This window comes from Bombina bombina, chromosome 2 (genome assembly GCF_027579735.1).
Source record: "Bombina bombina isolate aBomBom1 chromosome 2, aBomBom1.pri, whole genome shotgun sequence".
NCBI lineage: Eukaryota > Metazoa > Chordata > Amphibia > Anura > Bombinatoridae > Bombina > Bombina bombina.
The window spans coordinates 474,743,936-474,758,340 of record NC_069500.1 but is presented as its reverse complement, the minus strand read 5'-3'; the positions used below and the strand labels follow the sequence as shown (position 1 = coordinate 474,758,340).

The following is a 14,405-nucleotide window of genomic DNA, read 5'->3' as shown; positions in this document are numbered from 1 at the left end:
AAATTAGTACTATAATGGTATGTGAAACCTTATGCACAGCTCATCAGTGAAATAGTAAACAGATATACATGACAAACTTAAATGTATAATGCCTATTGAAAAGGAACCCTTCCAAAGCAAATCTAGTGGGTCACTCTTGGACCTAAAATAAGGAAACATATCTAACAGGAGGGGAAGGTATAATGGAATGACGAGACCTCTCTTGGATCTCACTTTAGTAACCTCATTTTTTGTTTTATTTTTTAATATGCATGAATGAGTGGATATCATGGGAGAGATTAGGAGTAAGACAAGCTTGAGTAAATATAGATTCTATAGTATTTTTGGAGCTACAAAACATGTCTGGGTGTATAGATATCCTGGGGGAGATAGAGAGTAACTGTATAAACTGCTTTATTTTAGAGTGTTTTTGCAGCTAAGAAACACGCTTGAGGATACCCAGGGTTTAAAATATTATTAGGGCTATAAAACAAGTCTGAATGAATGGATATCCTGAGAGAGATAATGAGTAAAACAAGCTTGAGTAAATATAGATTCTATAGTATTTGTAATGCTGTGATCTAAGTAAATATTTGTATGGCATAGGCAAGATAAGCCATATAGATAGCCCTCCAACAACCGGAGGTACCTTACAAGAGGGGGGGGGGGGAGGTGGTAAGTGAGATAAAGTTTATGTAACTTATGTGATATACCCTGAGTAGGGATGTAAGAATAACAGAGCAGGTCCAGCCTACACTAAAAACCTATTCACTACTGTTATGTAATAACCCTGAATATCACAATGTAGCTCTATCAGGCTCGAAAATTAAACTGTAACACAATTAAAATATAGAAAACCAACATAGGTATGCGAACTATGGGTGTAGGCAAAGGTGGGGTATGGAAGCCAGGGTGGGACCCTTGCAATATAAAATGCTTTTAATTATGAAAGACTACTCCCAAGGTGCCAGCTGAACCCTATGTCTTGAGGCAATATGGAAACAAACAACACACTTCTGCATAAACTAGATGCTAGCAAATAATGAACAAAATTATTATAGGAGATGGGGCATAACTGTTGAGCTTGGTATGGTAGCTATAATACTGTATACAATAGATGTTAGAGCGCAGCCTCGGCCGCTGGCTACACCCAAACTATAAGGAAATAGAACTCAGTATTCCAAGTATATAGAAGCTGAGCAATAGCAGCAATATAAGGTTGATAGGCAAATGCGTCATATGCTAAACTAGCTTAATCTAATTATAACATAAGAGCGACAATATCTTAAAACATTTCTTTTAAACTAAACTATCCCTATACTCTCATAAACTATAGTATCTCACTTTATATGGGGATAGAATATAACTTAACTTAGGGATCCCAGCAAATGATATCCTAAAGCGCAGTGACAAACAGTAATGGTGTCCTAGTTATCTATGCTGGTATCAATACCAATACAGGAAACTTGTACAATTCTAAGCAAGGTGTTATGAATACTATGTCTGTAGCTGAAAATGCTCAGGGACACATCATATATATATATATAGGGGTAAGCTCATCGCACCAACCCTGAAGAGCATTGTGAAAATATGCTAAAACTAGGTAAGCTGTCATGTGGTACCACAATGCACAATAGTTCACAACAAGTAGATATGTATTTATATACAACAGACTTATGTAAAGTTAGAGCTAAGGAAATGGAACAGTACTTGCTTGATCTATTATATTGGTGGTCTGCAGACCTTAGAGATAGGGTAGAACATATCCCCATGAAACTACACATGCATACTTGTAATAATAATTAGGGAGGGCAGAATAAGTATGCAGCTTGCAGCCAGTCTGGTTCAGCATTAATTCAGAGAGCACTAAAATTAAGCCTATACGGCACTATCTTCAGGGGGTGAGTGTAGTGAAAACAGTAAGTCAGTATTAGCCAACATGTGAGGCAGCAAAAGAATCAATGTAATTATGTGCAGGCACATAATGGGATAATGGAAAAAGGTAGAGTATGACATAAGTATGTAGAATAAAACAGCCTACTGAAAGCAACCTGTGAGAGTGTGATTATTATAAAAACACATATGTGGCATGACATATAGACCTAATGCTAACTGTAAGCAGATATTGTGGGACAGCACATTAGCAAGCAGATGATGCTTTATGATTATTTAGAAGACATTTTCAACATTGTAATTATTGGTAAGCTGCAACGTGCATAGGGTCCTGTAGACAGGGTAGAGGAGAGACAATACGGTTATCAACTATATTATTGTAACGATAATTCAGTTCCAGCAATTATGAGCAGACTGTCTGTACATGGTTTGGCTATGTCTATCCCACTCCAACTTTAGATAGATGAGAGAGGCCTCCCCAGCTCTTCTGACACCAGTGCAACCAGTTTACACAGCCCCCTGTATTAGATGCCGGGAGTGAGTTCCAGAGCTGCTTGGTTGATTGGTAAGTAATGGGCCCAAAATCCGGATCCAAGATTCCAGACCCCATCATCGCCGCTGTGACTTCAGCTCTGGGTTCCGCTCTTCTGTAAAGCGCCGGCTCTCCTGCTTTACCTTGTGCGGCTGTGAAATCCATGGTGCTCAATGGGTTCTTTCCCGGCAGGGCTCCGTCTACCGCAGCAACTTCTGCGTCCGCTGCAACCCGCTCCTGAAAGCAGAGCTCCTGGTCTTCGTCAAATGTAGAGTCAGGCTGTATGTCAGAATTAGAGATATAGGTGTCCTCTAGCTGAAAGTTTCTGTACAACGAATCTTCAAGTGCGGCGTGATGATCTCTCAGTATGCCGCGCAGCGCTTCCAGAAACTGGGTGGTTAACATGTTGAGTTTGAGAGTCCAGCGTAACAGGCATAAAAAAAGTGATGTGAAGTAGGTTATGGGTTTCAGTGGTTGGCCCACAGGATTTATGTAGCGACACTACCATGCGGGTAAAACAAAATGGTCGTCCGGTATAAGCTGCCGATGTAGGCCTCTAATCCCTGTTAGTCAGAATCTCGCCTGATGTCAGAGTTGGTTCACAATAAAGCATGGTATTAATCCTAGCCATCATCAAGAAATTCTGTATAGTTTAGCTGAGATGGGAACATGTTCCAAAGTCCTCAAAAGTACTATTAGTTCAGGAGCATTGTGAAAGTGCGTCCATGCTTGTGTGCTGTTGGCTCCGCCCCCCGTGATGCCATTTTTGATATCAAAATTGGTTTTGGATCCATGTCTTTAGCTGTATTAGCTCGAAGAGCTTTGTGGCTTAAGTCTTGGAATGCTGATATGGCATCGAAATCTAGATTACTATCTCTTTCTTTCCAAGGTAATAATTTATTTGGTTTTCAGTTGGATTCTATTATTTCAACTATCACTGGGGGAAAAGGAGTTTTTCTGCCTAAGGGTAAATCTAAGGCTTCTAACCGTTTTCGTTCCTTTCGTCAGAATAAGGACAAAAACTCAATCCTCCCCAAGGAATCTGCTTCCAATTGGAATAAATCCAAGCCATTTAGGAAACCAAAGTCAGCCCCTAAGTCCGCATGAAGGTGCGGCCCTCATTCCAGCTCAGCTGGTAGGGGGCAGATTAAGGTTTTTCAAGGATTTTTGGATAAAATCTGTCCAAAATAATTGGATTCAGAGCATTGTCTCAGGGATATTGAATAGGATTAAAAGTAAGACCTCCTGTGAGAAGATTTTTTTTCCTCTCACACATCCCTGTAAATCCAGTAAAAGCTCAGGCTTTTCTGAAGTGTGTTTCAGACCTGGAGTCTTCAGGGGTAATCATGCCAGTTCCTCCTCAGGAACAAGGTTTGGGGTTTTATTCAAACCTATTCATTGTACCAAAGAAAATAAATTTATTCAGACCAGTTCTGGATCTAAAAATTTTGAATCGTTATGTAAGAGTACCAACTTTCAAGATGGTGACTATAAGGACTATTCTGCCTTTTTTGTTCAGCAAGGACATTATATGTCCACAATAGACTTGCAAGATGCATATCTTCCGATTCATCCAGAACACTATCTGTTTCTGAGATTCTCTTTTCTAGACCAGCATTACCAATTTGTTGCTCTTCCATTTGGCCTAGCAACAGCTCCAAGAATCTTTTCAAAGGTTCTGGGTGCCCTACTATCTGTAATCAGAGAACAGGGTATTGCAGCGTTTCCTTATTTGGACGATATCTTGGTACTAGCTCAGTCTTTACATACTGCAGAATCTCACACGAATCAACTAGTGTTGTTTCTTCGGAAACATGGTTAGAGGATCAATTTACCAAAGAGTTTCTTGATTCCTCAGACAAGGGTCACCTTTTTAGGCTTCCAGATAGATTCAGTGTCCATGACTCTGTCTCTAACAGACAAGAGACGTTTAAAATTGGTCGCAGCATGGCGGCACCTTCAGTCTGTCATTCCCTTCAGTGACTATGTGCATGGAAGTTTTAGGTCTTATGACTGCAGCATCGTATGCGATCCCCTTTGCTCGTTTTCACATGTGACCTCTACAGCTTTGCTTGCTGAATCAATGGTGCAGGGATTATACAAAGATATCGCAATTAATATCCTTGAATCCCATTGTACGACACTCTCTGACATGGTGGATAGATCACCATCGTTTGGTTCAAGGGGCTTCTTTTGTTCGGCCAACCTGAACTGTGATCACAACAGATGGGAGTCTTTAAGGTTGGGGAGCTGTTTGGGGATCTCTGACAGCACAAGGGGTTTAGATGTCTCAAGAGGCGAAATTACCAATAAATATTTTAGAACTCCGTGCAATTCTCAGGGCTCTTCAGTTTTGGCCTCTGCTAAAGAGAGAACAGTTCATTTGTTTTCAAACAGACAATATCACAACTGTGGCTTATGTCAATCAGGGTGGGACTCACAGTCCCCAAGCTATGAAAGAAGTATCTCGGATACTTGCTTGGGCGGAATCCAGCTCCTGTCTAATCTCTGCGGTGCATATCCCAGGTGTAGACAATTGGGAGGCGGATTATCTCAGCCGCCAGAATTTACATCCAGGGGAGTGGTCTCTCCATCCAGATGAGTTTTCTCAGATTGTTCAGATGTGGGGTCTTCGAGAGAGATCTCATGGCCTCTCATCTAAACAAACTTCCCAGATACCTGTCCAGGTCCAGGGATGTTCAGGCGGAAGCAGTGGATGCACTGACACTTCCTTGGTGTTATCATCCTGCTTACATCTTCCCGCCTCTAGCTCTCCTTCCAAGAGTGATCTCCAAAATCATCATGGAACAGTCTTTTGTGTTGCTGGTGGCTCCAGCATGGCCACACAGGTTTTGGTATGCGGATCTGGTTCGGATGTCCAGTTGCCCGCCTTGGCCACTTCCGTTACGGCCGGACCTACTATCTCAAGGTCCGTTTTTCCATCAGGATCTCAAATCATTAAATTTGAAGGTATGGAAATTGAACGCTTTGTTCTAAGTGATAGAGGTTTCTCTGATTCAGTGATTAATACTATGTTACAAGCTCGTAAATCTGTATCTAGAAAGATTTATTATAGAGTTTGGAAGACTTACATTTCATGGTGTTCTTCTCATAAATTCTCCTGGCATTCTTTTAGAATTCCTAGAATTTTACAGTTCCTTCAGGATGGTTTGGATAAGGGTTTGTCTGCAAGTTCCTTGAAAGGTCAAATCTCCGCTCTTTGTTTTATTTCACAGAAAGATTGCTATACTTCCTGATATTCACTGTTTTGTACAGGCTTTAGTTCGTATTAAGCCTGTCATTAAATCAATTTCTCCTCCTTGGAGTCTTAATTTGGTTCTGAAGGCTTTACAGGCTCCTCCATTTGAGCCTATGCATTCTTTGGACGTTAAACTACTTTCTTGGAAAGTGTTCATTTTGGCTATCTCTTCTGCCAGATGAGTTTCTGAGCTATCTGCTCTTTCTTGTGAGTCTCCTTTTCTGATTTTTCATCAGGATAAGGCAGTTTTGCGGACTTCTTTTCAATTTTTTTACTTAAGGTTGTGAATTCTAACAACATTAGTAGAGAAATTGTTGTCCCTTCCTTGTGTCCTAATCCTAAGAATTCTTTGGATGTGGTAAGAGCTTTGAAATATTATGTGGAAGCTACTAAAGATTTCAGGAAGACTTCTAGTCTATTTGTTTTATTTTCTGGTCCTAGGAAAGGTCAGAAGGCTTCTGCTATTTCCTTGGCTTCTTGGTTGAAACATTTGATTCATCAAGCTTATTTGGAGTCGGGTCAGGCCCCGCCTCAGAATTCCTGCTCATTCTACTAGATCAGTCTCCACTTTGTGGGCTTTTAAGAATGAAGCTTCAGTTGATCAGATTTGCAAAGCGGCGACTTGGTCCTCTTTACATACATTAACTAAATTCTACCGTTTTTATGTATTTGCTTCTTCGGAAGCAGTTTTTGGTAGAAAAGTTCTTCAGGCAGCGGTTTCAGTTTGATTCTTCTGCTTTTGTTAAGTTTTTTTTCTTTCAAGAATGAAAAACTTTTTTTTTGGGGTTGTGGATAAAAAAAATTCAGCGGAATATGGCTGTTATTTTTATTCCCTCCCTCTCTAGTGACTCTTGAGTGGAAGACTCCACATCTTGGGTATTGATATCCTATATGTTACTAGCTCATGGACTCGTGCCAATTACATGAAAGAAAACATAATTTATGTAAGAACTTACCTGATAAATTCATTTTTCATATTGGCAAGAGTCCATGAGGCCCACCCTTTTTATGGTGGTTATGATTTTTTGTATAAAGCACAATTATTTCCAAATTTCCTTTGATGCTTTCTACTCCTTTCTTTATCACCCCACTGCTTGGATATTCGTTTAACTGAATTGTGGGTGTGGTGAGGGGTGTATTTATAGGCATTTTGAGGTTTGGTAAACTTTGCCCCTCCTGGTAGGATTGTATATCCCATATGTCACTAGCTCATGGACTCTTGCCAATATGAAAGACATGAATTTATCAGGTAAGTTCTTACATAAATTGTTTTTTCTAGCAATGTTTTTTTTTTTACTTAAATATTTCGTAACTTACTCACTTGCTGTATATTTGAATTCCTCAATAAAAATTGGCACTTTCTATTCTTCCCACACCCTCTTTGCGTGATTCGCTGTTGCAATGTTAAAGTGAAGATTAAGTTACAAGCACAGCCTCACGGCATTGCATAGAATTATCAAAACAAGCAGGAGTTTGTCATGATTCTTTATTTTTTTAAATCTATTTATTTTCTTATATTTTTACCTTTAAACTTCTCAGCCGATAAGTCCAGCACTCCCGCCCGCCATCTTGTCTAATTGATTGACAGATGACTAATCCTTGTTTCCCTTACGCAAAGGGGCTAAACGCCCGGGGGGGGGACAAGGATTAGTTGGTTTAGGATATGTCATCAGTCAATCAGAAAAGATGGCGGGCGGGAGTGCTGCGCTTATTGCATGCAAACTTTTTACTTTCAACTTGTAATACAAGCACAACCCAACGAGTGCAAAAAGTCTCCTGCTAGAAAAGTTTATGCTTACGCGCGATTACGTTACATTCCACTCATAATCTAGCCCATAATGAGCAAATCCACTAACTTTACTATCGTTTTGAAAAGCCTCCTTAGTGTTTGTTTGCAATGCTTTGACCAATTTTGTAAAGATATAAAATATCCTGCATATATCAAGCAATCCTTTTTTTAGGTTTCTAAATGCTACTGATTGTACTCCAGCCTCTGTGGGAGCAGGGGAGAAACTTCATTTTCCAGAAATAACTTTTTTTTTTATAAAGAAAGCAGGGAAAATAAATAATAAAGGTGCATTGTCTTTGTTTTCTTTCTCACCAACTTAAATTGAGCACTTTATGGGAATTTGTGTTTAATGTGCTTTATTAAAGGGACACTGAACCCATTTTTTTTCTCGTGATTCCGATAGAGCATAAAATTTTAAGCAAATTTCTAATTTACTTCCATTATCAAATTTTCTTCATTCTCTTGGTATCTTTATTTGAAATGCTAGAATCTAAGTTTAGATGCTGGCTTATTTTTGGTGAACAACCTGGGTTGTTCTTGCTGATTGGTGGATAAATTCATCCACCAATAAAAAAGTGGTCTCCAGAGTTCTGAACCCCAAAAAAATTAGATGCCTTTTTCAAATAAAGATAGCAAGAGAATGAAGAAAAATTGATAATAGGAGTAAATTAGAAAGTTGCTTAAAATTGCATGTTCTATCTGAATCATGAAAGAAAAATTTGGGTTCAGTGTCCCTTTAAGCTTATTAGTTCTCTAAAGTAACCCAATTTGTCCCTTGCAGAAACGTCACCATGTTTTACAGACTGTGCACCCTTCACCTCTTTCAGCCCACAGAGGGTTCTTCGGTTGTCGTCATTTCTCGAAGACAAACTCATTTCTGCAAGACTTGGGCAAGGAACCTATTGACTGGAAGGCACTATGATGTATAGGAAACTTACAAACTCACAATGCTTTCTGTGTGTTATTTCTTGAAAAAGGGCTGCCCACTTTAAATGTAGCAATGTCCACATCACTTAAAGGGCAGGATTTCTGTTGTCCCTTGTTGAACAAGTGGGTAATCAATGTGTTACATTATCAGTTTGTGATATCTTCGAAACATGACCTGTTGGTAGACCTGTGGACAGGTTTGCTCACTCATTATGCAGTGTGAGGCTGGTTTGGCAAAATGCTCACTTAACACTAAAGTTATTTTTGTGCATGTAAGAATGAGTTTTTCTTATTCTATTCTGAACTTCGGATCCTTAGCTTCTTTAAAGTCTAGGTAAAAATACAGAAATATCTTCAAAGTGAAAATTATGAATGGTGGGACAAGCTTTTTCTTAGGGCTGCTTGTGTGGTGTAAATAAGTTTTTGCAAAGGTGGTGTCTGTTTTTTGCAGACATTATAGATTTATTTTCTAATGCATGTGACCTTGCCATGTTCTGATGCACTTCAGACTAGTTGGCTTCAGCAGAAATTTACTGCAGTGCTACTTTAAACTTCTTCCTGCCCGGACTTATTTGTCTACATCAGAACAAAGTTCCAATGTAAACAAATAAATTAAAAAGTGAAATCATGCGATTGGATGATTACAATAATGATGTTGTGTGGACGGAGTGCCTATGTGCTAGGCACATCGAGCCCGCGATCCCAGTCAGGAAGTGCCTTTTGGCTTAAGTACAGCCATAAGGCTAGGATATTCTATGCCGTCCTAAGGGCGTTTAAAGCCCAGTGTGGTTAGAACAGCATAGAATGTCCTAAGGGGGGGAAGGGGTTAAAGGGATAGAGATTAAAAATGAAATGTGCATTTCAATTTGAAATAGAAACATTTTTTCAGTATATTTCCATTTGCAAAAATACTTCTAGTAAAAATTACTGTTTTTCAACAGGATACACACATATCCTGTGAAGACCCATGCACCAGTATTTAAGCACTGCACCTTCTCAGACAGCTGGTGGTGGTGTATATTGCTTCATAAAACATTTCTGTCACGGGTGCCACTGATGACTCTCAGCAGACATGGTGTTTGAATACAGGTGCATATGCCTTCACAGGATATGTGCATATGCTGCAGAGACACAGTAACTTTTACTAGAATTATTTTGTCTAATAGACTTATATTGCATATTGAAATCCACCCTTACACATTTCATGTTTTACCATTCTATCTTTTAACATAATAGCAGTTTACCATGGCACCAGCAAGTTACACCTATATGACTCTGCATGTGCAGCACTTCATTCATCTTTGATTTGGCATATACAACCTTTTTAATAAGCTGTATAGCCCCCTCCAAAGAGGGTAGACTAGAGAATGTGTGTACCTTGTTAGTTAATGCAAAAACTTCATGTGTATCTGCAAAACCTACATCACTTTGTACGACCCCCAAAAAGAATTGTGACGCAACAATATATTGTCAGCATAATCCCATTGTTGTAATTGCTAAATTCATGGTCCTGTTTAAGAATTAGTTTTTTCTAAGCTTACAAAAATATTTTACCATTTAATTACAGTTCTGTAAATAGCTTGTATAACTGAATTATATTTTATGATGTAAAAACTTAAGTATGTATAAAATGTTGTTTAATTTCTTATGTATGCAGTGCAGTTTTTGTAATTAAATATAAACAAAACCTTTTTTTTTTATTTAAGAACTGTGTGTTGCCATTTTATATCTTGTACTGTCTGCATTTAGTTATTTCTGTGTGACTTTCTGTTAATCTCTGACATTATTTCAAAATACTGTACAAATGATCACATTTCATATGGTTTAGCATTGTTTGCAGGGCTGGTCAGTCAACACCTGCAGAATATTCCTTTTTATTTCCTTTTATATTCCTTAGATAGTAAAACATCTTCAAATGGTTTCACACTGGGAATGTTAGTTCTGTATAAAACATCCAGATTTTTAAATTTAGACCAAGCGCAGAGATGCCAATTTAAAGGGATAGTCATAATTTTTCTTTCATGAATAAGAACATGTATTTTTTAAACAACTTTCCAATATGCTTCTATTATCAATTTTGCTTCATTCTTTCAGGTTTTTTTTTTTTTTTTACTGAAGGAGCACTAATACACTACAGGGAGCTGAACACATTGGTAAGCCAATGACAAGAGGCCTATATGTGAAGCCACCAATTGGTAGCTAGCTCCCAGCTCCTGTTCATATCTAGTTATTCATTTCAAGAAAGGATATCATGAGAATGAAGTAAAATAGAAATAAATGGAAAGTTGTTCAAAATTGTATGCTGTATCCGAGTCCTGAAAGAAAAACATGGGGGTTCATACAAGTGTGCACTGAATTGTTTTGACAGCACATGATGTGCAGTATTATAAGAATATATATTGCAATATACAATGGGTATACTGCTTTTATTTCATGCTTCAGATACAGCATGCAATTTTAAACAGCTTTCTTATATACATTTTTCTTTGTTCTTTTGGTTTAGTTTGCTTAAAAGCAGGGACATGCTCAGGAGCATGCACTATATGGCAGCAGTTTTGCAAGAATGTTCGTCATTTGGAAGAGCACTAGAGGGCAGCAACATGTCCTGCCATGAAGTGCTCCAGACACTTACCAGGTTATCTTTTTCGACAGAGAATACTATGGGAAGTGGTTTTTATATTCCTTTTAATTGGAGACAACTATTTGGCAGAAAAGTACTGTATAGTGTATGTATTATGTATGTTATCCTTTTCATAGTCCACATTGCTTTTAAAAATAACAAAACGTATTCATATATACCCCAACAAAGTATTAGATGTTTGATTACATATCTTAGTAAAATCTAAATTGTATTGGTGTTTAATGCAAATAAATTCCCGGTTCTTATAGGGGTATTTTACAGAACCAAACACCACTTTTTTTTTTTTGTCTGACTCCATCGTCATAGTTTGTAAAGTTATTTATAATGTTAATTAAAGAAGACGTAATGCACCACACTCATATTCACACAGGTCTGTGACCCAGGGCCGTCTTTAATATTGACTGGACCCTGGGCGAAAATTTTCTTGGGCCCCCCATGCAATTTCACTCTCCACCCCAACATCCCAAAAAACAACTAAATCTATTTTTTTTTTATTATTAGCCCAGCAGTGGATTATCCACTGCTGAGCTAATCATTTAAAAAATGAAATAAATTGCAATATGTGAAACTGGACCTAAGCAGTACTAATAAGTAAATATATAAATTCCTCCACTGTGGATTAATTTAATATTCTTTTGAATGTGATTCTGGTGTGAGGTTAGCTGATTAAAGAGATTTAGGGCAGCCAACAGGAGCAAAGCAAGGTAAAGAATGAGGAGGAAGCATGGAGGTGCAGTATAAGTTTACTGACTGGAACAGCAGAACTACTATGGGAAGCTGTAAAATCTGAGACAGAGAGAAAATAAAAAATAAACCTTACATTAATGTGTGAAGTATCAGCATGACACTATACATCAGCCACAGCAGCACATGTCACTTCTTTGCTAGGAACAAGTCCCCTCTCACCTTGCACTAGACAATGCTGCATGGGGAGGGGTGTGTGTGCACTCACTTATTCTTCCCACTAACACCTTTCTACAAAGCACTGTTCCCCTAACAAACTTCAGTTAGTTGATCTTAGGGCCACAGCAGAAAGAGCAGGGCTAAGGGGACCAGCAGACTGAATGCTGTCTGTCCAGGGCTGCATGGATACAGTGTGAGATGAGTCACACAGCCTCAAGACTGAAGAGAGCAGTGTATGCAGCTGCACAGGTGCTCAAATCCTCACGTGCTTGACACTCCAGCTTTCTGCTGCATGCACCTACAGTCAGTCCTACCCAGAAACAATCGCTACCTCCAGAGTTACCTAATAACAGTGGTAACCCCAGTAGGACCTTTTATGATGCAGTGGGAATGGCTGGATGCTGAGTTAGGGCTTTGCATTCAGTGCTGCACAGTGCACATCTAAAACAGCACATGGCAATAGCTTGGCATGTCACATGACACTGGCACAGTTTAAAAAAAAATATATATATATATATTTAAGCAGAGTACTTTTGACTGTGACAGTATTAGGACAGAATGTATGTGTTCCCCATGTCAAATCAGCAGTCTGGTATGAACCATTAAAAAAAAAAAAAAAGTTTTTTTTTTTTTTTTTTTTTTTAGGACTCTTGGGCCCCTCAACAGAAACTGGGCCCAGGGCAGCTGCCCCTTTTGCCCTGTGTTAAAGACGGTCCTGCTGTGACCTTGTATATTGCGCACTGTTCTTCAATACATGATTGAAATAAGGTGACGGACACAAATGCTTTATTTACTTTTAGAATTTGTTGAAAATATCAGTCAAAGCGAACTAGACTTGGAGAGCAAGGGATTAATGTTATACACCACCCTACTGTACACTCAGCATGATCTGATTCTGCGGTTTGATAACACAGCGGGGTAAGTGGGTGGGGCTATAAGGTCGGCTTTGCCACGCGGGTCTCCTGATGATTATCCCAAAAGTTTGAAACGCAAACTCGCTTTCTGTGTCTTCCACACCACAGTTGACGCTCTTTACCTGTTGCCATCGCAACCTTCTCCTGTAGCCTCGCCTCTCTTGGCTGTGGTTGGTGATCTCCAGCTCACTGGGAGGGGCTGAAGCTGTCAGTGAGGTGCCATGCATAAACAGCACTATCTACCGAGTATACTAACCGTCTGAGGAAGTTGGTTAAACAGTACTAAGTGATGGGTAGGTAAGTCACTGCATCGGATCGTGATTGAGGATTTCCATAGGGATTTTTTAGACAATGAGATTTGCTCATAGCTTGTGGACAGCGCGCAGTTTTAAAGCGTTAGTACTAAATAAATCACGATCAGCACTTCGGGTATTTGCATACTTTTTTCCCTCGTTATTACCTGATACTTTGTTATATGAGAGTTTAAAGATTTACACATTATTTCTAATTGAGAAATCAGGTACATACTTTAAAAATAATCAATAAAAAGGATTAGTTAAACCCAGAGTTGGTGATGGTAAATGGCCTAAAAGCATAAAGACCATAAAGTATTTATTACCATTACATATGTATGCCTATATGATCTTAGTCTTTAAGTGCTCATACAGTTCAGCACTGACTAATTTTGAGATGACCTGTTGTAAAACTTTTGGACATCTATTTTCACTTGCTTATAGTTTTGCAAAAATGTAACATGTTAACTATGTGGAGTATTTTGTAAAATCTTGATCTAGTCTCACAAGGCTATGTACCATATTTGTACGAGGGGTGTTTATCTGCTGTACAACTGCAATATTCAGCCAGAGTAAAGTTCCTGTAACCCGTGGGTCTGGTAAAGATGCCTGTAAAACTATTAGAATAAGTGTTTTAGGATTCCTTTATAAAATTAACATACCGTCATGTTTTTGTTTTGCCCCCCTTTTTGTATTATTAATGTATTGAATTGCAGTCAGCAAATGGTGCTTTAGCAAGCAAATAGTTACTAAACAAGATGACCTTTGCCTTACTTAGATCCAGTTGCCTTTTTTAGTGAGGAAGCCCTTTGTATTTTGGAAACATGTTGGCAGTGATTCCAGTGTCTGGATGTTATGCTGCTATGAACACCCTGTTCCATACTTTTAGATTTCATGGAAGTTATTTCTCAAACACAGACCCATAACAGACTGGCAACAGTGTTGTACAGGTGTTAACAACAAAAAAAGACATAATAAATTCAGTGTCCTTGAGAAGGTCACTTTTTATTGGTACTGTAAATAAAAAATTATAGTTAGACTGTAAATTCAGCATAACATTAATAGTAAGCTCTTATGAACAAGGATTTATGGATTCTGTCCCGGTGCTGTAATTGTTGTATGCAGTGAATAATCAATAAGCAGTTGACTTTGTTCTTTAGTTACCAAATTTTTGGAAACTTGTTGCTCTGTTACATTAGGTCACTAGATTTGTGACACCTATTTTGCTTATATTAAGTATTTATTATTATTTTAATAAAAGTATGCTTTCTGTGC

The 14,405-nt window shown here is 38.5% G+C and overlaps 2 protein-coding genes across 4 annotated transcripts in view; both read left to right on the top strand.

The window, feature by feature from the left end:
* The window catches only part of UNG (uracil DNA glycosylase), a 31,431-nt gene extending 21,344 nt beyond the window's left edge, over positions 1 to 10,087 (top strand). Inside the window, exon 7 of the mRNA XM_053702125.1 lies at positions 8,234 to 10,087. Within this exon, the coding sequence (XP_053558100.1) occupies positions 8,234 to 8,374 (141 nt within the window). The 3' untranslated portion in view covers positions 8,375 to 10,087. The remainder of the gene's footprint in view (positions 1 to 8,233) is intronic.
* A 2,948-nt stretch (positions 10,088 to 13,035) lies between these two features.
* The window catches only part of ACACB (acetyl-CoA carboxylase beta), a 350,436-nt gene continuing 349,066 nt past the window's right edge, over positions 13,036 to 14,405 (top strand). For 2 of the 3 annotated variants that reach the window (XM_053702123.1, XM_053702121.1), the window contains exon 1: positions 13,036 to 13,134. The gene's annotated coding sequence lies outside the window, so the exon portion shown is untranslated. The remainder of the gene's footprint in view (positions 13,135 to 14,405) is intronic. The other variant, XM_053702122.1, reaches the window with a different exon arrangement.